Source organism: Pongo abelii, chromosome 9 (genome assembly GCF_028885655.2).
Source record: "Pongo abelii isolate AG06213 chromosome 9, NHGRI_mPonAbe1-v2.0_pri, whole genome shotgun sequence".
NCBI classification, from domain to species: Eukaryota; Metazoa; Chordata; class Mammalia; order Primates; family Hominidae; genus Pongo; species Pongo abelii.
The window spans coordinates 122,410,738-122,433,916 of NC_071994.2; the positions used below are offsets into that span (position 1 = coordinate 122,410,738).

At 48.2% G+C, this 23,179-nt stretch overlaps 2 protein-coding genes across 8 annotated transcripts in view; one reads left to right on the plus strand and one right to left on the minus strand.

Moving 5' to 3' along the window:
* Nucleotides 1-36: 36 nt before the first annotated feature.
* On the minus strand, nucleotides 37-16,206 carry DRC12 (dynein regulatory complex subunit 12 homolog). 7 transcript variants are annotated; one of them, XM_054525248.2, is made up of 7 exons: nucleotides 16,074-16,165; nucleotides 5,949-6,180; nucleotides 5,536-5,737; nucleotides 5,148-5,223; nucleotides 4,647-4,718; nucleotides 3,479-3,598; nucleotides 2,865-2,957 (listed from the first exon to the last, which is right to left on the minus strand). In XM_054525248.2, exons 2-6 carry the CDS (start codon nucleotides 6,176-6,178, stop codon nucleotides 3,504-3,506), a joined length of 675 nt encoding a protein of 224 aa, XP_054381223.1. In that variant the 5' UTR covers nucleotides 6,179-6,180; nucleotides 16,074-16,165; the 3' UTR covers nucleotides 2,865-2,957; nucleotides 3,479-3,503. The 7 variants fall into 7 exon arrangements, 5 of the variants coding, with proteins under 5 accessions (XP_054381226.1, XP_063567532.1, XP_054381227.1 ...); XR_008511439.2 differs by having other exon boundaries at nucleotides 2,885-3,106; nucleotides 3,308-3,598; XR_010135568.1 differs by lacking the exon at nucleotides 2,865-2,957 and adding an exon at nucleotides 2,991-3,123 and having other exon boundaries at nucleotides 3,308-3,598.
* A 127-nt stretch (nucleotides 16,207-16,333) lies between these two features.
* CBL (Cbl proto-oncogene) overlaps nucleotides 16,334-23,179 on the plus strand; it is a 101,755-nt gene continuing 94,909 nt past the window's right edge. The window contains exon 1 of the mRNA XM_002822604.3: nucleotides 16,334-16,525. Coding sequence (XP_002822650.2) covers nucleotides 16,334-16,525 — 192 coding nt within the window. The remainder of the gene's footprint in view (nucleotides 16,526-23,179) is intronic.

Below are 23,179 nucleotides of genomic sequence, written 5' to 3' on the forward strand. Positions count from 1 at the left end.
CTCCTCTCTGCCAAAAGGCCAGAGCCCACAGCTCTATTGAGTTCTACATCAAGACACTTTATTGCTGGGGCCTCAGAGAACACTAGAGACTAGGGGCTGGTGGCCTCAAAGATCCAGGGGGGTGAGTCCAAACTGGCGTAGCTGCTCCTTGTGCCTGGCGTGGAGTCTCAGTGCCGCCCCATCCCACTGCAGCTTGATGGCTCTCAGCTTGGCCAAGAGCCTGTCCAGACTGTCCTGCAGACATCAATATTTCAGCCCCCAGGAAGAGAGGGAAGGAGTGAGTGCTGCCCCAGGTTGGTTCGTAAACTTTCCTTGCCTAGTAGACATGGTTGTATCCCCTCTGTCTGCCCTCAGGATAGAGCAGGGCTCCCTTGGAGATGCTTCTTCTCCTTACCCCTGGGTTGTCAGTCATCACATGAGCTGGGGTTCGTGGGCACGGGGGAGTCCTGGGTACTGGGACGGCTGGGATCCAGGGGGTGGTGCTTACGTGTAAGATTTCCTCATACTTCGCCTCCATGTCTGCCACGTGGGCCCGAAGCTGAGCCAGGGCCTGGTCCCGCTCTCCGAGAGCTTGTTCAGCCTCTTCCTGGGCAGCTGCAGCCTCCCTTTGGCATGCCTCTGGGGGTAGGCAGGATGAAAGAGAGCAGGATGGTGACACTCTATCCTTGACCAGTCTCCAAAGGTATCTGGAAAGGAGACCTCAAATGGGCTCATTCCAGACTCCCCCAGCATCACCAAATTTCCCGCAGTCCCTGTAAAAGCTGAAGCTCCTCTGAGGTATAGCAGAGAGTGGTGGGCTTGAGACAGAAGGCTCCAAAGTCGGATTACTACCTAGGGGACCACAGGCATGTCTCTTTGTGAGCCTCGATGTCGTCATGTTTTTTTTTTTTTTAGAGGGAATCTCACTCTCTCGCCAGGCTAGAGTGCAGTGGTACGATCTCGGCTCACTGCAACTGCTGCCTCCTGGGTTCAAGCAATTCTCCTGCCTCAGCCTCCCGAGTAGCTGGGACTACAGGCACATGCCACCACGCCCAGATAATCTTTGAATTTTTAGTAGAGATGGGGTTTCACCATGTTGGCCAGGATGGTCCCTATCTCTTGACTTTGTGATCCGCTCGCCTCGGCCTCCCAAAGTGGTGGGATTACAAGCGTGAGCCACTGCGGCTGGCTGGTGTCTTCATCTTTAAAGAGAGAATGACACATCCCTCAGGGGCATGCTGTGACCTTTAAACATGATAAATGGGTGACAAAGCACCTAGCTAGTATACAGGAGGTGCTCAGTAAACATTGATTCATTGGCCGGGCGTGATGCGGATTACCTGAGGTCAGGAGTCTGAAACGAGCCTGGCCAACATGGTGAAACTCCATCTGTACTAAAAATACAAAAATTAGCCAGGCATGGTGGCGCACACCTGTAATCCCAGCTACTCGGGAGGCTGAGGCAGGAGAATTGCTTGAACGTGGGAGGCAGAGGTTGCAGTGAGCCGAGATTGTGCCATTGCACTCCAGAATGAGCGACCAGAGTGAAACTCCATCTCAAAACAAAAAACAAAAAAACCCCAAAACAACAACAAAAACAAAAACAATTGAGTGATTGATTGACTTGGAATTTGAGGTAAAGCAAAGATTAGGAAAGGAACCCAGGGTCTGAATGGCAGATAAGCAGCTCCTGGCCAACGATAGGTAAACCGAAGGCTATTTTTTTTTTTTTTAGTTGGAATCGTACTCTGTTGCCGAGGCTGGAGTGTAGTGGTGTGATCTCAGCTCACTGCAGCCTCCACCTCCTGGATTCAAGTGATTCTCCTGACTCAGCCTCCCAAGTAGCTGAGATTACAGGCACACACCACCATGTTTGGCTAATTTTTGTAATTTTAGTAGAGATGGCATTTCACCATATTGGCCAGCCTGGTCTTGAACTCTTGGCCTCAAGCAATCCTCTCGCCTTGGCCTCCCAAAGTGCTAGGATTACAGGGGTGAGCCACTGCACCCGGTTGAAGGCATTTTTAAGGTATGAAAGCTTTGAGACCAAAATTGTGAAAGAGCTCATGTGTCATGCTGAGATATTTCAACATTATTTTGTAAGCAAGAGACAAGAGAAGAGAAGCAAAGGCTTCCTGGTTTTTAAAAATATTTTTGCTTATTAGCAATGTTTATTCATTTATTTGGTGAACAGTTATTTAGGATCTACCAGGTGCTAGGTCTTGAAGATACAGAAGTAAGTAAGTCAAACATTTTCCCTTAGTTTCATTGTAGAAATCAGCTAAACTAAAAGGGAATATGTTTTGCTCACAAGAGACATGGCAGTGGTGGGGAGTTAGGGCTGGACTTGAGAGGAGGAAATGGGGTGTGAGGCCTACCTCTTCTTTTTTATTTTTATTATTATTTTTTGAGACAGAGTCTTGCTCTGTCACCCAGGCTGGAGTGCAATGGTGTGATCATAGCTCACTGCAACCTCTGCCTCCCAGGTTCAAGCGATTCTCCTGCCTCAGCCTCCCGAGTAGCTGGGATTACAGGTGTGCGCCACCACATCCGGCTAATTTTTAGATTTTTAGTAGAGATGGGGTTTCGTCATTTGGCCAGGCTGTTCTTGAACTCCTGACCTCAGGTGATCCGCCTGCCTTGGCCTCCCAAAGTGCTGGGATTAGAGGCCTGAGCCACCGCGCCTGGCGCCTCTTCTTTACTTACAACAGAGATTCTTGGCATCCTGAACCCTCTGCTCCAGTCCTCAGTGGTGGAGGGTCAGTGAAAGTGGGGAAAGTGATCCCAGAGCCCAGACGGCAGCTTTCTGGAGCAGAGACTTTGAAGTCTACCCCTTCATGCTGCAACTATTGGAGAGAAGGGGTTTGGAGGGTGGGGAAACCTACCTAGCTGCCCCTGAAGGCCTTTGACTTCTTCCTCCAGCTGCTTGCTGCGGGTTTGCATATCCTCTTGCAGGGCATGGCACTGGCGACTCATCTCTGGGGTGGGGGCAGTGGGCCACCAGGGACCCAGGTTGGAGATGGAGGGATGGAGAAAGGAAATGAAGTTGTGGGTGGGGAAGACTCTACTTGGTCTAGTGGAACAGGAGCACAAAGGCCTTCTTGGTTCTTTTTGTGATTCTGAGAAGCTGCAGACCATGAAAACCTGAGGAAGGGACAGGAAGCCCGACCTACCTCCCCAAGTCCAGCTTTGGATGGGGATGCTAGCCCTTCTCCCCTCCCATGGGATGATTGAGATGATGGCTATGACTGCATGTGTATCCTACACAGCATCAAGCACATGGCACCAGGCATCCTGGAAGGCCCCTGCCTGGGATCGAGGAACTTACATGCCTTTGGTTCCTGCAGGATCCTTCCTGATTTGTACTGTTCGGGAAAGACCAAGACCAGGCCTGGCAGTCGGAAGCCCTCCTTGTTTCCCTTCCTTGCATGAACTGACCCTGTTGGTTGTCCTCCTCCACGCCCCTGTCTCCTGCCCACCTGCTTAACCGACCACACACCTGCATATATGGCCTTCCCTTCACTTCAGGCCCCTTCCAGCTCAGCCTCCACCCCTTGCAGCCTCTGCCTCAGCTGGTCTTCGGAAGCCTTGGCTCGACGGGCTTCATCCCTCCGTAGAGCTGTGAGCAGTCCCAGAGCTGCTGTTAGGACTGGCTGGGGCCCACTAAATCAGCCCCCATGAACTTGATGGACTTTGCCCACCTCTAGAAATCTGGTGGTGGGGTGTCCAGCCTCTTATTCTCTCTCTGGGTTTTGTTGTTTTTGTTTTTTATCCCTAGAGTCTCACAGGTTCCTCATTATTAAGAAGTAAAAACTCCCTCCATGTTCTGGCTATAAAAAATAGCTTTCCAGATAGTCTGGCATGGTGGCTCATGCCTGTAATCACAATATTTTGGGAGGCTTAGGTGGGAGAATTGCTTGAGGCCAGGAGTTTGAGACCTGCCTGGGCAACAGAGTGAGACCTTGTCTCTATAAAATAAATAGGGCCAGGTGCAGTGGCTCACGCCTGTAATCCCAGCACTTCGGGAGGCCAAGGCTGGTGGGACACAAGGTCAAGAATTCAAGACCAGCCTGGCCAACATGGTGAAAACCCATCTCTACTAAGAATACAAAAATTAGCTGGGTGTGGTGGCCGCGTGCCTGTAATCCCAGCTACTGGGGAGGCTGAGGCTGGAGAATCACTTGAACCTGGGAGGCAGAGGTTGCAGTGAGCCGAGATCGCGCCACTGCACTCCAGCCTGGGCGACAGAGTGCAAGACTCTGTCTCAAAAAAAAAAAAGAAAAAAAAAACTAAATAAATAAAGTAGCCAGGCATGGTGGTGTGCACCTATAATGCCAGCTACTCGGGAGGCCGAGGCGGGAAGATTGTTGGGGCCCAGGAGTTAGAGATTACAGTGAACTATGACCATACCACTGCACTCCAGCCTGGGCAATAGATCAAGATTCTGTCAAAAACAAAACAAAACAAAACAAAAAAACAAACAAAAAAAAACACCTTCCTTTATCAACTCTCACTGCCCACCTCTCTCTCATCGTTTTTCCACTAGGGGATGGTTAGGGTCAACTTAACCCCCCACCATACCTCCAACTCTCCAATCCCCCAGGATACAGAAATGCCCCATTTCACTTCCCCTTTTGCCCACCCATGCCAGCTTCTACCCTCCTTACCCAAGTGGTCTCGGAGCAGCTCCTTCTCCAATACCACCAGCCTGTGCCTGGACTCGGCCTCCACATCTGCACCTGCCGTGGCAAGTGGCAGAGCCTCAGCTCTTCATGATCTCAGCATTCCTCACTCTGTTTGCATCCTCACCCCACACCCTGCACTTTTGCTACAGGAGACCCGAGGACCACTAAATGAGGTATCCACAGTGGCAGAGTCTACTGAAGTCAGCACCGTGTCCTCACCGACCAGCACATAACAGATATGCAAAATACACATGACAAATATATTAGGAAGGCAGAGAGCTAGATGGGGCTTAAAGGAGAGCGTGGGTGACCATCTCCCCACTTCCTCAGCTCCCTGGATCTGGCTTTGAGGACATGAAAGAGGAAGGTCAAGAGAGCTCCATCCTGTCCTGCAGAAGGCTGAATTCTCTCTGGAGGAGCTCTGCGTGGTCTTCATGGCAGAACATGGAGAAGCAGGGGGCACCTCCACCCACCATAACTCACCCCAGTTCATTTTCTTCTTCTGTGCCCCAGATTTCTTCCCTTTTTCTTTGTTTTTAGGTGGCATCTCCTTGTTGTCCTGGGAGAAGGAGGGGACCTTATGTTTAGGTCTGGACACAGGGATGCTTTCCTGAGCTTTAGACTGAACCAGGAGTCTCAAGAGAGTCTCCTGGTTCTACTCCAAATTTTCTCTCATATCCTTCAGAAAAGTCAGTTCACAGTCTCTTCGGAACCTCAGACAGGGTTGGGGTCAGTGGGGAGGATGGAGTTTTTTCTCTCAACCAGGCTGACTCTGTACAGAAGTCATTCCTCGCAACTCTCTTTTAGAGAAACGAAATCCCTGTACCTGCTCCCCACCCTCTTCCCGTCATCCTCAACCCTCTCTTCCTACCTGTAGGATCCTCTCCTGCCAGTGTTGGGGCTCCCCGTGGAGTGACCCACTCGTGGGGAGTGGCAGAGAGAAGGCCCAACTAGCGAGGAGTCCGAGGCGGGGCCTGGGTCCTGGGAGCCAATCCTTGGTGGCAAATTTCTCTTGAGGGCAGGACTGAGGGCTGGAAGGTTGGGTTTCGGGAGGCTGTATGTTGTCCAGGCAACTGGGAAACATGGAGTTCATAGGAAGGTGGAATGGGCTAAATCAGCTCACAAAGTTTAAAATATCAAGGTCTCAAAGGGTCAGTTCTTTCCTTATCCCCAAATCCTAAGTATAGTTTGAAAAGAAAGGGCTTTGGAGGCCGATTAGTTATGATTCATTGCCATGTAGACATGGCCTGCAATTTGGAGACTTCCAAATTCAGATGTACATACCTGAGATAATATGTTGTGCTGATAGAGGAAAAGGACTGACAGTAGCCATGTTGGACGACTGACATCCCAAGGTCCCACCAGCAAAATGACATTAGTAGGCTTAAAACTGAAGATCTAAGCTGGGGGCGGTAGCTCATGCCTATAATCCCAGCATTTTGAGAAGCTGAGGCAGGAGGATTACTTGAGGCCAGGAGTTCGAGACCATCCTGGACAACACAGTGAGACCTCATTTCTACAAAAAAATTAAAAAATTAGCCTGGTGTGGTGGTGCACACCTGTAGTCTCAGCTACTTGGGAGGCTGAAGCAGGAGAATCACTTGAGCCTGGGAGGTTGAGGCAGCAGTGAGCTATGATTGCACCACTGCACTCCACCCTGAATGACAGAGGGAGACCCTGTCTCAAACAAACAAAACCCCCAGACCACTGAAGATCCTCTTCAGTACACTGTAGAATGAGGGTAATAAGTGCAGGAATAGGTAGTCCAGGGAGTTTCCCACTTCAGAGAAATGAGACGCAGAGGAATAGTGGACCCATGGACTCTAGGGTACTGACCTAGAGGGATGCAAGTATGGAGGAAAGTGCTCAGGTTAGAGACAAGACATGTGAGTTTGAGTCCCAACTGTGGATATGTAAACTGAGGCGAACCATTTGACTTTGCTCAGCATCAGTTTGCTGATCTTTAATTGTTTGATTTTGTAGCTCTTGAAAAGCCTGTGTTTTAGCTGCGTGTTTACATGGCTATCTTCTCTCCTAGTGACTTAATCTATTGCTACATTTCCCCATTCCCTTGTGTGTTGATTTTCAGACAGGTGTTGAGACATTGCTTTGTGAGGCTCCCTGCAGCATAGAGTTGGTTGGGGCTCCCTCTAGTGGACTTGTTTGACCTTCTCCTGAGTTTCCTACATTTTTGCTTTTAAATTATTTACAGGGCAATAGTGGGGGTGACTCCCTTTGGGGATACTTCTTAGTGTCCTGCTTGAGCCAGGAGTGGCTGGAAGAATTAACGTTGGGGAGAGAGTATGATGGGTGGCCCTCCCTTGTCAGGCAGCCCTCACTTTCCCTCCAGCTCTGTGCTATCCTGGAGGCTTGCCATCTATCTGCCACTTGGATCTCTGGGCACCATACTGGTTAGAGTGAAAATAGCAGAAACTTCAGGACTTTTTTCCTTTTGGATTAGGGGACCTGCAGACCCTTTCTTTTCTTTAGGTTTCGTTTGATTTTTTTTTTTTCAGTGTCTCTCTCTGTCACCCAGGCTGGAGTGCAGTGGCATGATCACGGCTCACTACAGCCTCAGCCTCCCTGGGCCCTGGTGATCTTCCCACCTCAACCTCCTGAGTAGCTGGGACTACAGGCGCATGCCACCACACCTGGCTAATTTTTGTATTTTTTGTAGAGATGGGGTTTTACCATGTTGTCCAGCATGGTCTCGAACTCCTGGCCTCAAGCGATCCACCTGCCTCGGCCTCCCAGGGTTCTTGGATTACAGGCGTGAGCCACTGCGCCAGGCTATCTTTTTTTTTTTTTTTCCTCAGACAGGGTCTCGCTCTTGTTGCCCAGGCTGGAGTACAGTGACGTGATCTCGGCTCACTGCAACCTCCACCTCCCAGGTTCAAGCAATTCTCTGCCTCAGCCTCCCGAGTAGCTGGGAATACAGGCACCCACCACCACGCCTGGCTAATTTTTGTATTTTTAGTAGAGATGGGGTTTCATCATCTTGGCCAGGCTGGTCTTGAACTCCTGACCTCGTGATCCACCCGCCTCAGCCTCCCAAAGTGCTGGGATTACAGGCGTGAGCCACTGCACCCGGCCTTCTTTCTTTAGGTACTTCTCTTCAACTCTGTCACCCTCAATATTTTTGGTCCATTGCCTATTGTCAGGAGCAGATCCATAGAAATAGCCACAAGAGGCTGGGCGTGGTGACTCACGCCTGTAATCCCAGCACTTTGGGAGGCTGAGGCAGGCAGATCATGAGGTCAGGAGTTCGACACCAGCCTGGCCAACATTATTAAACCCTGTCTCTACTAAAAAATACAAATATTAGCTGGGCATGGTGGCACGTGCCTGTAATCCCAGCTACTGGGGAGGCTGAGGCAGCAGAATCGCTTGAACCCAGGGAGCGGAGGTTGCAGTAAACCGAGATTGCGCCACTGCACTCCAGCCTGGGCAGCAGAGCAAGACTCCATCTCAAAAAAAAAAAAAAAAAAAAAAAAAAAAGCCCCAAGATCTGGAATTGAAAAGTCCTTCTTCTGGGTAGTGGGTAACTTCAGGCAGAGGCTGGTTCATGCTTGTCACCTTGGTGGCTGCACGGCACTTACATGAACTTCTGGGCATTTTACAGAGCAAAGAGAGGAGCCAGTCTTGACTTCCCAAGTGCTTATAGCTCCTGTAACTCAGAGTCAACTAATCTTGTGGACATCTCCCAAATCTGGAGGATATTTTTCTTCTAATCTTTTATTTATTTATTTTTGAAGCCAGTGGAATTTAGTAGTGGGGTCCTGTATACCAACTTTAGTGACTATAAACCAAAAATAAAATTCTAAGCCTGCCAGCCATCTGAGTGGACCCCTCCTCTAGGCCAAGGGCTTTCCAAAGTGAACCTGAAGAACTAGTTCAGGCTGTGATGAGAAGGGGGAGCCGGACATGCCTCAACATACCCTCCTCCCTTTTAGAATTACTGATAGAACACACTCTTTAAATCTGGTAAGAAACATTTACAGGCCTGGTGGCTCATGCCTGTAATTTCAGCACTTTGGGAGGCTGAGGCGGGCAGATCACTTGAGGCCAGAAGGTTGAGACTAGCCTGGGCAATGTGGTGAAACCCCATCTACACAAAAAATACAAAAGTTAGCCCAGTATGGTGGTGTGCATATGTAGTCCCAGCTACTTGGGAGGCGGAGGTGGGAGGATCACCTGAGCCTGGGAAGGTTGAGGTTGCAGTGAGCCATGATCACGCCACTGCACTCCAGTCTGGGCAATGCAGTGGCATCCTGTCTCAAAAAATAAAAAGAAAAAAGATAAGAAGAAAAAACATTTACAATCAATTCTCTCTGAGGCCTGCTACCTGGATGCTTCATCTACATGATAAAACCTTGGTCTCTTGCCAGGCACAGTGGCTCACGCCTGTAATCCCAACACTTTGGGAGGCCAAGGCAGGCGGATTCACCTGAGGTCAGGAGTTTGAGACCAGCCTGCCCAACGTGGCGAAACCCTGTCTCTACTAAAAATACAACAAATTAGCTGGGTGTGGAGGCGGGTGCCTGTAATCCCAGCTACTTGGGAGGCTGAGGCAGGAGAATCACTTGAACCCGGGAGGTGGAGGCTGCGGTGAGCCGAGATCGCACCACTGCACTCCAGCCTGAGCAACAAGAGCAAAACTCTGTCAAAAATACAAAAACAAAAACAAAAAACCCTTGGTCTCTGCAACCCCTTATTGTAACCCAGACATTCCTTTCTATTGATTCCAGGTCTTTAGATAATAACTCTTACAAGCAATTGTCAATTGGAAAATCTTTGAATCCATGTATGACCTGGAACCCTAACTCTAACCCTAATTCCCTTGCCCGCTTCTTCGCTTCCAGTTGTCCTGCCTTTCTAGACTGAACCAATGTACAACTTACATATATTGATTGATGTCTTATGTTTTCTTAAAATGTATATATAAAGCAAGATGGTGCAGTGGCTCACACCTGTCATCCCAGCACTTTGGGAGGCCGAGGCAGGTGGATCACCTGAGGTCAGGAGTTCAAGACTAGCCTACCCAACATGGTGAAACCCCGTCTCTACTAAAAATATAAAAAATTAGCTGAGCATTGTGGTGGGCGCCCGTAATCTCAGCTACTTGGGAGGCTGAGGCAGTAGAACCTCTTGAACCTGGGAGGCGGAGGTTGCAGTGAGCCGAGATCACGCCATTGCCCTCCAGCCTGGGCAACAAGAGTGAAATTCTGTCTGAAAAAAAAATGTATAAAGTCAAATTGTAGCTTGTTCACCTTTGGCACTTGTCCTCAGGGTCTCCTGAGAGTTGTGTCACGGGCCATTGGTCACTCATATTTGGCTCAGAATAAATCTCTTCAATATTTTACAGAGTTTGACTCTTTTCTTTGACATGACACTAATGTTAATAAGTTCTGATAACCCACTACCATCAGACCAGCTTCTTCTAATCTTGAGCATGTTTTTCATTTATTCTCCCTCTACCACCTCCTTCTCCTGTGCTGTAATGCAGTGGGGGTTCCTGTCCCTGTCCTCCTCATCTAGAAGCCTATTTGGGAGGTTTTTCTTTCTTCTTCTTTTTTTTTTTTTTTTTTGAGACAGAGTCTCACTCTGTGGCCCAGGCTGGAGTACAGTGGCGCGATCTCGACTCACTGCAGCCTCAATCTCCTTGGCTCAGGTGATCCTCCCACCTCAGCCTCCTGAGTAGCTGGGACTACAGGAGCACACACTGCTCCTAGCTAATTTTTTGTTTGTTTGTTGTTGTTTTTTGAGATAGAGTCTCACTCTTGTTGCCCAGGCTGGAGTGCAGTGGCGTGATCTTGGCTCACTGCAACCTCCACCTCCCAGGTTCAAGCGATTCTCCTGCCTCAGCCTCCCCAAGTAGCTGAGACTACAGGCGCTTGCCACCACGCCTGGCTAATTTTTGTATTTTTAGGAGAGACAGGGTTTTGCCATGTTGGCCAGGCTGGTCTCAAACTACTGACCTCAGGTGATCTGCTTGCCTCAGCCTCCCAAAGTGTTGGGATTACAGCCATGAGCCACTGCGCCTGGCCTATTTGTTTTTTTGAGACAGTCTCATTCTGTTGCCCTGGAGTGCAGTGGTGTGACCTCAGCTCACTGCAACATCCACCTCCCGGGTTCAAGAGATTCTTGTGCCTCAGTCTCCCGACAGCTAGGATTACAGGCATGTGCCACCACATTCAGCTAATTTTTGCATTGGTAGAGATGGGGTTTCACCATGTTGCCCAGGCTGGTCTCGAACCCCCAGTCTCAGGTGGTCTGCTCGCTTTGGTCTCCAAGTGTCAGGGGCGTGTGAACCAGAGCAACTCCACCTTGAAGAGGAGCTGGATAAAATGAGGCTGAGAACTACTGGGCTGTGTTCCCAGAAGGTTAAGGCATTCTAAGTCACAGGATGAGACAGGAGGCTGGCACAAGATACAGATCATAAAGACCTTGCTGATAAAACAGTTTGCATAGAGGAGCTGGCCAAAACCCACCAAAACCAAGATGGCGACAAGAGTGACCTCTGGTCGTCCTCACTGCTGCACTCCCACCAGCGCCATGACAGATTACAAATGCCATGGCAACATCAGGAAGTTACCCTGTATGGTGTAAAAAGGGGAGGCATGAATAATCCACTCCTTGTTTAGCATATCATCAACAAATAACCATAAAAATGGTTATGTCTATGGAGTCGCCATCCTTTTGTTCCAACACTTTCCTAATAAACTTGTTTTCACTTTACTCTATGGAGTTGCCCTGAATTCTTTCTTGTGCGAGATCCAAGAACCCGCTCTTGGGATCTGGATCAGGACCCCTTTCCTGTAACAAAAGTGCCGGGATTGCAGGCATGAGCCACTGCGCCCAGCAAATTTTTGTATTTTTTATAGAGACAGGGTTTTGCTATATTGCCCATCCTGGTCTCGAACTCCTGGGCTCAAGGAATCCATCTGCTTCAGCCTCCCGAAGTGCTGGGACTACAGGCAGGAGCTACCTTGCTTGGTCTGGGAACTTTTTTCCCATGGAAATGATTACTGTCCCCATTATACTTGTTGACATAAAGGAAACAACTGGCACAAATTTAAGTAGAGAGTTTACTTGGGCCAATTTTGAGGACAGCAATCCAGGAGCATAGATTCAAGTCGCCCTGGACAATAGGCTCAGATTATCAGATTAATAGCAGTTACAAATGTGTGTGGGTTTTTTTTTGTTTGTTTTTTTTTTTTGAGATGGAGTTTCACTCTTGTTGCCCAGGCTGGAGTGCAGTGGCGCGATCTTGGCTCACTGCAACCTCTGCCTCCTGGCTCAAGTGATTCTCCTGCCTCAGCCTCCTGAGTAGCTGAGATTACAGGCGCCCACCACCACGTCCGGCTAATTTTTTGTATTTGTAATAGAGTCAGCGTTTCACCATCTTGGCGAGGCTGGTCTTGAACTCCTGATCTCGTGATCCGCCTCCCAAAGTGCTGAGATTACAGGCGTGAGCCACCGGGCCTGGCCAACAAGTGTGTTTTTAAAGGAAAAAAGAGGCCAGGTGTGGTGGCTCACGCCTGTAATCTTAGCACTTTGGGAGGCCCAGGCAGGAGGATAGCTTGAGGCCAGGAATTTAAGATCAGCATGGGCAACCTGAGACCACCACCACCCTACCGAAAATAAATTAAATAAATAAATAAATAAATGAAAAGAAGAGGCAGTTCCTAAACTGTTTGCCAATCACTTATATTAACATAGCGTAAGGTATTTGATTGGCTGTACGTTGTTCTTTGTGTCACAGATTCCACGAACATGAAGATAATGGGTGAGGCAGCTAGTCAGGGACCAAATGCCTTTAAACCGTTGCTCCCAGGCATGGGTCGGGGATTTGTGACTGAAGTCCCATACTCATGTCTCTCTGGGCCTGATAATTTTGCATACCTCACATAGTTCAGACTGTTTTAAGCTATTTTTCTTTTCTCATCCTGATGCATAGAATGATATTAGAATAGAGACTGCAGAATACAAGCAACTATACCTCAGAAGAGAATATAGTTTACAAACACGTTCAGTCAATGGACTTTCATTTTTTTCTTTTGAGATGGAGTCTCGCTCTGTGCCCAGGCTGAAGTGGAGTGGTGCGATCTCGGATCACTGCAACCTCCGCCTCCCAGGTTCAAGGCATTCTCCTGTCTCAGCTTCCAGAGTAGCTGGGATTACAGGTGCCCACCACCACGCCTGGCTAATTTTTGTATTTTAGTAGAGGTGGGGTTTCACCGCGTTGGTCAGGTTGTTCTCAAACCCCTGACCTCAGTTGATCCGCCCGCCTCGGCCTCCCAAAGTGTTGGGATTACAGGCGTGAACCACTGTGCCCGGCCCAGTCAATGGACTTTCAGGTGCAGAATGAGGATGTGGTTTGGGGTGAAGGTGAAGTGGGATAAGAAAAAGGCTACATGTTACACGATGTGATGCAGGATGAACCAACTCTAGCATAATCCAGAACAGGAATGACATTGTGATCAACAGTCCAATCCCCTCTCTTGTACATTTTCTAAAGCAAGTGAAATAAAAATTGTGGCCGGGCGCGGCGGCTCACGCCTATAGTCCTAGCACTTTGGGAGGCCGAGGTGGGTGGATTGCCTGAGCTCAGGAGTTCGAGACCAGCCTGGGCAACACAGTGAAACCCTGTCTCTATTAAAATACAAAAAATTAGCTGGGCATGGTCTCAGCTACTCAGGAGGCTGAGGCAGGAGAATGGCTTGAACCCGAAGGTGGAGGTTGCAGTGAGCCAAGATTGCGCCACTGTACTCCAGCCTGGGCGACAGAGTGAGCCTCTGTTTCAAAGAAAAAAAACAGGTAAAAATAAAGGGCAATCTTCCTTTTCTTATTAACTTTATTTATTTATTTATGTTTTTGAGACAGAGTTTCACTCTTGTCGCCAGCCTGGAGTGCAGTGGCACAATCTCGGCTCACTGCAACCTCTGGCTCCCGGGTTCAAACGATTCTCCAGCCTCACTCTCCCGAGGAGCTGGGATTACAGGTGCCTGCCACTATGCCCAGCTAATTTTTGTATTTATTTTATTTTATTTTATTTTATTTTGAGACAGAGTCTCACTGTCCCCAGGCTGGAGTGCAGTGGCACAATCTCACCTCACTGCAACCTCTGCCTCCCGGGTTCAAGCGATTCTCCTGCCTCAGCCTCCTGAGTAGCTGGGATTACAAGCGCGCACCACCACACCCAGCTATTTTTTTTTCTATTTTTAGCAGAGATGGGGTCTCACCATGTTGGCCAAGGATGGTCTCGATCTCCTGACCTCGTGTCCCACTCGCCTCGGCCTCCCAAAGTGCTGGGACTACAGGCGTGAGCCACTGCGCCCGACCTAATTTTTTTATTTTTAGTAAAGACAAGATTTCACCATGTTGGCCAAGCTGGTCTCCAACTCCTGACCTGAGGTGATCCGCCTCCCTCGGCCTCACAAAGTGCTGGGATTACAGGTGTGAGCCACTGTGCTGGGCTGAATGGATTGGATTTTAAAGCATACTTCAGGCAGAGGGAATAAGGGAATAGTCTGAGTAATGGTGATGAAAAAAGAAAGAATTGGCCAGGTGCGGTGGCTCACGCCTATGATCTCAGCACTTTGGGAGGCCGAGGAGGGCAGATCACCTCAGGTCAGGAGTTGGAGACCAGCTTGGCCAACATGGTGAAATCTCGTCTTTACTAAAAATACAAAAATTAGTCAGGTGTGGTGGCCAGCACTTGTAATCCCAGCTACTCAGGGGGCAGAGGTTGCAGTGAGCCAAGATTGTGCCACTGCACTCCAGCCCGGGTGACAGACTCTGTCTCAAAATAAAATAAAATAAATAAATAAATAAAAAAGAAATAATTGTATTTGATGACTTGGTGAGTCAGCTAGCATAAGACATGTGTACCAGGGAGTAGTATAAAACTACAAGTTTGTTTAGCTTGGAGTTAGAGCAACTTGTCAATTTTATTCCCGAGGCAATGGGAAGTGTTTAAAGTTTTTTTGTGATGCTGTCTGAACTATACTTTAGGAAGCCTATGGTGGCAGGATGAATTGAAGGCAGAGGAAAAGGTTTCAATATTCAATAGTCCAGGGAAAAGAAACGGAGGACCTGCAACTAGGTGTTGGTACTAAGGATGGAGCTTTGCCTAGATTTTCCCTTCGTAGATTCTTCTCTTCCTGGATGGAAACTGGTAAAAGGAAATTCTTCTGATAGTAAATTATAATGTTGACTGCAAAATCAATTCTAGATAAAGGAGATTAAATTGCAAACCTAGGATGCCTGGCTGAATGGTCCCTGCATTCAAAGATATTTTCCCCTTTACAGGAGCACCTGATAAATTTAACTCCCTAATCTGTCAAGGGCTTTGTGGAAGAGCCTGGAGGGGGATCGAAGGCGGAACTGATACTGATACACCTAGGTCTGCAAACTCCCAAAACCGAGGCTCAGAATTTGTAAATTAGGGCAGGGCACTTCCCTCTTTGGAAGGGAAGTTCCTATTTTCAAAGTTCTTCCAACGGAACTTTTACATTAGAGAAGTGTAATTGACTGAGAAGTGGAAGTGACCGGGAACAGCATTTCTGTTCCCTGCGCGGGAGAGAGAACCCCCTCGGGCAGAGCCAGCAGCAGGTCAGCTTCTGAGGGGGCCCTCATGCTGGCGGCGCCGACCTGTGGTGCAAGGCTCTGAGTAGGAGAATCTTAAATACATGTTTGAGATTCAATTCCCAGAAACGTAACTAGTCTTCACAAGCCAAAAAAATAAAAATAAAAAATAAAAAAAAGGAAGTGATTTCTTTTCAAGAGGTCAAAGGGCCTGGAAGAAGAGCTCCTGGCTTGAGTGTCTCAAGCCTTTCTGGGGCCTAATCCGGCTGGAATGGGCCGCAGCATTCATATTCCTGTCCTTGGTCGTGTCTTAATGAAGAATTGAAAATAATAAGGGGTGGAGAAATAACTTTCCTTTTTCTCCCACCATCCTCCCACAGTGTAAATAAATAACTCTAAGCTCGATTTCCTCATTTGTCAGGCGTGGGTAAAGACTTGACATCAGGACTCTTCCACTCCATCGCCACCTGTCTTAATTTAAACATTCCCATGACCCACCCCAGAAGCGCCAACCTCCCGCCCACAAGGAGCATGGAAGTCTCGGTTTCTGGCTACTGCGCAGACTCCACCTTGGACCTACTCCCCCAACCCCCCGCCGCTCCTTTCCCCGTTTCTCCAGCAGAGGGCGCAGGCCCGAAGGTTCCGCCGGCCCCGCCCCAGCCTGGCCCCGCCCCGCCCCGGCGTAGGGGCGGGGGAGACGGGCACGGAAACCTGGCCGCGGCTTTCTGGGAGCTGTGGGCAGGCGAGCTGCTCGAAACCGGTGGCCCGGGGGTCGTCGCTGCCCAGTCCGGCCGCGGCCGGCCGCTTCCCCGAGCTTACCAGTAAGCCGGTCCGCCTCCGAGACGCGCCCCGTCCGCCCCGGGCTCGCGCGCTCTGAAGGGGCGCGTCCCGCGCACTCCCGGCGCCGCCCACTCCCCTCCCCACGGCCGCTCCTCCCTCCGCCCCGATAGCCGGCGGCGGCGGCGGCGGCGGCGGCGGCGGCGGCCGGGAGAGGCCCCTCCTTCACGCCCTGCTTCTCTCCCTCGCTCGCAGTCGAGCCGAGCCGGCGGACCCGCCTGGGCTCCGACCCTGCCCAGGCCATGGCCGGCAACGTGAAGAAGAGCTCTGGGGCCGGGGGCGGCAGCGGCTCCGGGGGCTCGGGTTCGGGTGGCCTGATTGGGCTCATGAAGGACGCCTTCCAGCCGCACCACCACCACCACCACCTCAGCCCCCACCCGCCGGGGACGGTGGACAAGAAGATGGTGGAGAAGTGCTGGAAGCTCATGGACAAGGTGAAAGGCCGGCCGAGCGCCCGCTGTTGCAGGGTGGGCGTGGGCGGAGGGCCGCGGGGAGGGGAACGAGCGGACGGAGGAAGCGGGGGAGGGGACGGGTCTGGTGAAGCCGGGGAGGCGCCGAGCCCCGGTGACCGGCCGGTGGCCGGGGGGCGTGGGGGCAGGGACGAGGCCGGGGGGGTGGGGGGCGGCGTGGGGGAGGGGCTGCCGTTGGGAGTCGGGGAACGCTGGGGTGCCGCGTTTGGGGTAGTCAGACAAAGATGGAGTGGGGGCTGGGGCGAAGGTTAACTGGGAAGCCAGTGGGGCGGAAGTATAATGGGGGGTGCGGAGTTTGGGGCTCTGTGCAGGGTGTAGGGATGTAGGTCACGGAATTGGCCTGGGAGGTTAGCAGGGAGGGGGTGAGGAAGAGTGATTTACCGGCTGGGGCTCTTGGCTGGGTGAGATCTGACTAGGGAATTAGGTTCATGGGCTCTGATTGAGGAACCTGGCTGGGGTCAGGACAGCTCCGCAGGGAAGCTGTGCTCTGGGTGAGAGTATAGTCCTTTCTCATTAAGATGTAACACGAAGATAAAAGACATATTGATGTTTAAGTGAGGCAAGGAAAGAACTTTCCTCCACATCTAGCGCCGGCTCAAGTTTTTTGTTACCCTCAGAAACACTGGATGTGATCCATTGCTGGTGCTGAGATATGCACTGATTAAACCACAAGTTCTGGTTAGAACTATTATCTTCTGAAAGATGGACTGGCTGAGCCTGTTAAGCAGCAGCAGATTCTGACTTCTTAATAACTTCCTCCCTACTACGCCGCTTGAGCTGGGTTCTTTTTTTCTGTTAACGGTTCTGACTCCTTATTACAGGTCCTGACTTTAAAATTGTTCGTTGAGCTTCTTTGATTACGCTTTTTTGTTTGTTTGCTTTTTGCAAGTGCGAACAAAAATAACTCCTTTATATTTAGCCACTAAGTTTGTCATTTAGGAGAATTTTACTTCCTTATAATTGTGTCTATATGATGAAATGTAGTTAGTCTCAAGTACTTAAGTGTTTAAGCAGTCGGACGCTTTGTTAGGATTCAATACGTTTTCTTGGTATTTTTCATATTCATTAATTAATTACCTTGGCAGAATTCATATTGCGTATGAAAAGTGATTAGAAGTATCTTGCACGTTCTAACAGAATGGTGTTATTTCCTCCAGGGTAAAATTTGGTTTTCTTTGGTTCCTCCCTGAGCCTCGGTTCCTCTTCTGTAAAGTTCTTCATGGGTTGTTTTGGACTAGAAACCGCTAATAAAATGATTATGAAGCACTTAGCCAATGTAATGTGCAATTTAAATGCTTAATAAGTCCTGTGTGTGAATTAACACTCCTGTAGTGCATGCCAGTGGTTTCACAGCCACCTGTTTAGGGCTGGTTTTTCTCATGTTAAATAATTGGTATTGTAATTAATGACACAAGTATTTGTGTGTTGATTATATTGGTGGTGTAGTACTAATTTTATTATTAGAAATTATAATAAAATCCTTACAGAAAGTTTAGGTGTGTAAAGGAAACTTTAAATGTGTCGACTCCTTTAAAAAAAAACACATCGAACATATTCAAATGCTAAAGTTTGTTAGTTTGCTTTTTAGGGATTTATCGTTAAGGACTAAAAAATTTACTCTGGCATAGAAAAAATACTTTTCTAATGAGTGTCTCGTATCAGACATGTGGGTGCAGTACAATCAAAATTGTGTTGATTAGTGGCCTCTGCTTAAGAATAATCTGTTTACTAAAGAGTTTCTGTATTCTGTATTCTTTTTCTTCTGAGACGGAGTTTACGCTCTTGTTACCCAGGCTGGAGTGCATGGTGCGATCTCGGCTCACGGCAACCTCCGCCTCCTAGGTTCAAGAGATTCTCGTGCCTCAGCCTCCCGAGTAGCTGGGATTACAAGTGCGTGCCACCATGCCCAGCTAATTTTTTGTATTTTTAATAGAGACTGGGTTTCATCATGTTGACCAGGCTGGTCTCGAACTCCTGACCTCAGGTGATCCATGCGCCTTGGCCTCCCAAAGTGCTGGGATTACAGGCGTGAGCCACTGGGCCCGGCCCTGTATTCTTAAAGAATAAGAGTATTCTGTATTCTTATTAAAGTGTTTCTGTAAATACAGAGTAAGTTATAGATAGTCCTATTCTACAAGGTAGCCCAAATAAAATCCTCGTTTAAGTCTTACTCTTTCATCTATTTAAAGTATGTGTATTGAATTTTGATTTATTCTGCAGAATGTTTAATTATTTGGGAAGAATAAAGAGGACTCAAAGTTTAGACTCAAATTACTTTTCAGGTTTGATAGTTTCACGGAAAGTAGGCTTCTAGCTTTTCCATTCCAGTGTAGGGAGAGGGATATTTTATTTTTGTATTACTTGCCTTGGAAGTTGGTTTTAGTACTGCTGTTCCCCCCTTATCACGTATTTCTAGTTGCTCTGAAAACGCAGTACTTTCTGATGTGTTAGTCTGATAGGTTTATATTGCTTTCCAGATTTTCTGAATACCTGTGTGATGTTACTAGATTGCACCATCTCTTTTATATGTTTTGAGCATAAGGTGTCCTCTTTTTTCACTTTATTTTTATTGTTGAAAGTCTTAAATGTGTCACCACACCTTGACTTCATGTGCTATAAGTGGTGAAGAACCTACTGTCAAATCCACAGATGTCCCACACATTTAATTCTTTTTAACAAAATTTCTGGGCCGGGCCCCGTGGCTCATGCCTGTAATCCCAGCACTTTGGGAGGCCGAGGTGGGCGGCTCACTTGAGGTCAGGAGCTCCAGACCAGCCCTGCCAACATGGTGAAACGCTGCCTCTACTAAAAAATACAAAAATTAGCTGGGCGTGGTGGCGGACGCCTGTAATCCCAGCTACTTGGGAGGCTGAGACAGGAGAATCCCTTGAACCTGGGGCAGAGGTTGCAGTGAGCCAAGATCGCACCACTGCACTCTAGCCTGAGCGACGGAGCGAGACTCCATCTCAAAAAAAAAAAAAAGTCTGTTTAATTCCTTTAAATGACACACATTTAGTTCTAAGTCACCATCTCATACCTGCTTTATCTTTGTTGTTGAAGCTGGATGAGTATTATTCCAGCCAACTCTTAATTAGTTTATTAAATTAGCACTGGGAACTGTTAGTCTCTTTCCTTCCTCCAATATTGGATATATACAGATGGAAAAGTTGGCATAAGTCATGAGTTCTGGTTAACATAGGCCCGATTTACTAATCCATTATGGAACTTAAACTTACTGTTGGAAAAATGTTTGTGCTAGAATGCTTGTTATTAAACAAAAGTTAGACCCTCTGGTTTTCTTTTTGCCACCCCAGGATATTGTAATAAACATGCGCATAAATACTTGTATGTGAAGTGGCTTGTAAGCCAAAAGACAATTGGGCAGGGAGGAGAGGAGTGGGAAGTGGAGAGAAAAGAGAAAAAGTCACCTAAATTGGCCTTAAGTGTATGCCGGGCTCACACCTGTAATCCCAACACTTTGGGAGGATGAGGTAGGCAGATCATTTGATCCCAGCTTCAGCCCAGGAATTCCAGACCAGCCTGGGCAACATGGCGAAACCCTGTCTCTACAAAAAATACACATATTAGCCAGGCGTGGTGGTGCCTTCCTCTAAGTTCGAGCTGCTAGGGAGGATCACTTGAGCCTGGGAGATCGAGGCTGCAGTGAGCTGTTGAGCAAGCCACTGCACTCCAGCCTGGGCAACAGAGTGACACCCTGTCTCAAAAACAAATAAATTGCTTTAAATGTAAATTTAAAAGTATCAAGGTGTTTAATTTAGTAAGAGACTTTATTTATTTATTTATTTGCTCTGTCACCCAGGCTGGAATGCAGTGGCATGATCTCGGCTCACTGTTTCCTCTACCTCCCAGGTTCAAATGATTTTCGTGCCTCAGCCACCAAGTAGCTGGGATTCTAGGCATGCGCCACCACACCTGGCTAATTTTTCTTTTTTTTTTTTTTTTTTTTTTTTTACTAGAGACGGATTTTCACCATGTTGGCCAGGCTGCTCTCGAACTCCTGGCCTCAATTGATCTGCCCACCTCAGCCTCCCAAAGTGCTGAGGTGGGATAACAGGCATGAGCCACCGCGCCTGGCTCAATTTAGTAAGAGACTTTAAATTCCATTATGAAATAGAACACAGGTTGGCAAACTTTTTCTGTAAAGGGAGGTTTCAGGGCCACTGTAAGTACAGTAATCCTCCACTATTCTGGGGGATATGTTCAAGACACCCAGTGGATGCCTGAAAACCCCCGATAGTACTGAACCCTGTACATATACTATGTTTTTCCTATACATACATACCTGTGATAAAGCTTAATTTATAAATTAGTCACAGTAAGAGATTAACAACAATAATGAAAGAATACAATTACAAAATATACTATAGTAAAAGTTATATAAATGTAGTCTTCCAAAATATCTTATTGTAGGCTGGGTGCGGTGGCTCATGCCTGTAATCCCAGCACTTTGGGAGGCCGAGGCAAGCGGATCACCTGAGGTCAGGAGTTTGAGACCAGTCTGGCCAAAAAGGTGAAACCCTGTCTCTACTAAAAATACAAAAATTAGCCGGGCATGGTGGTGGGTGCCTGTAATCCCACCTACTTGAGAGACTGAGGCAGGAGAATCGCTTGAACCCGGGAGGCAGAGGTTGCAGTGAGCTGAGACTGCTCCATTGCACTCCAGCCTGGGCAACAAGAGTGAAACTCTGTCTCAAAAACAACAACAAAAAATCTTATTGTATGGTACTGCAGGTAATGGAAACCTCAGATACGGGGAGATACTGTATTTTAGGCTTTGCTGGGCACACACTAAGTCTCATATTCTTTGTTGTTATTGTTACAACTCTTTTTATTTTTTATTTTTTGAGGTAGAGGCTCCCTCTGTCGCCCAGGCTGGAGTGCAATGGCATGATCTCAGCTCACTGCAACCTCTCCCTCCTGGGTTCAAGCAATTCTCTTGCCTCAACCTCCCAAGTAGCTGGGATTACAGGTGCCTGCCAGCACACCCAGCTAATTTTTGTGTTTTTAGTAGAAATGGGGTTTTGCCATGTTGGCTAGGCTGGTCTCGAACTCCTGACCTCAAGTGATCTGCCTGCCTCAGCCTCCCAAAGTGCTGGAACTACAAGCATGAGCCACCGCGCCCGGTGGTTGTTGTTACTCTTTAAAAATGTGAAAGCCACAAAAAAAGGATGCAGGTGATAATTTGCCCACTCCTGAAGTAGAGCATCTATTTTAGGTTTGAATTTTCTTTTTCTTTTATTTTATTATTATTTTTGAGATGGAGTTCCACTCTTGTTGCCCAGGCTGGAGTGCAGTGGCACGATCTCGGCTCACCGCAGCCCCTGCCTCCCAGGTTCAAGTGATTCTCCTGCCTCAGCCTCCCCAGTAGCTGGGATTACAGGCATGTGTCACCATGCCCGGCTAATTTTGTATTTTTAGTAGAGATGGGGTTTCTCCATGTTGGGCAGGCTGGTCTCGACCTCCTGACCTCAGGTGATCTGCCCACCTCGGTCTTCCAAAGTGAGCCACTGCGCCCGGCCCTTATTTTTAATTAGCTTATATAATTGAAACATTTAGGTATTGATGATTTTTAAATTGGATATAGTGTATTAGAAAAATACATTTAAAAGCATGAGCTTAAAAAAATTACATTTTTTTGGATTAAAAAAATATTTTATTGGCTGGGTGTGTGGTGGCTCACACTTATAATCCCAGCACTTTGGGAGCCGAGGCGGGTGGATCACCTGAGGTCAGGAGTTCGAGACCAGCCTGACCAACATGGAGAAACCCTGTCTCTACTAAAAATACAAAAAATTTGCTGGGTGTAGTGGTGCATTCCTATAATCCCAGCTATTCCGGAGGCTGAGGCAGGAGAATCGCTTGAACCCGGGAAGTGGAGGCTGCGGCGAGCCGAGATCGCACCATTGCACTCCAGCCTGGGCAAGAAGAGCAAAACTCCATCTCAAAAAAAGAAATATATGTATATATTTTTATTCATTATTATTAACTAGTAGTATTTTTAAAAATAGAGACGGGGTCAGGCCGGGCATGGTGGCTCACGCCTGTAATCCCAGCACTTTGGGAGGCTGAGGCTGGGGGATCACCTGAAGTCAGGAGTTTGAGACCAGCCTGGCCAACATGGTGAAACCCTGTTTCTACCAAAATACCAAAATTAGCTGAGCATGATGGCGGGTGCCTGTAATCCCGGCTACGGGAGGCAGAGGTTGCAGTGAGCCAAGATCGTGCTACTGCCCTCCAGCCTGAGTGACAGAGCAAAACGCCGTCTCAAAAAAAAAAAAAAAGAAAAAAAATAGAGAAGGAGTCTGACAGTGTTGCCCAGGCTGGTCTCAAACTCTTGAGCTCAAATAATTCTCCCACCTCAGCCTTCCACAGTGTTGGGATTACAGGCGTGAGCCACTGCGCCCAGCCAAGAAAGTATTTTTAAAAGATGATTATTTCCTTCCTTCTAACTTTTCCTGCCTTACCCTATCCACCTTGCCTGCCTTGTGCCTCCTAAAGGCACCTCAGGAAACTTTCTGTATTTTGGAAGTGAGATACACTTAGAATTTGCAAATTAGTATATAGCATTTAATTGGACTACTACTTCACTCCCTCCCT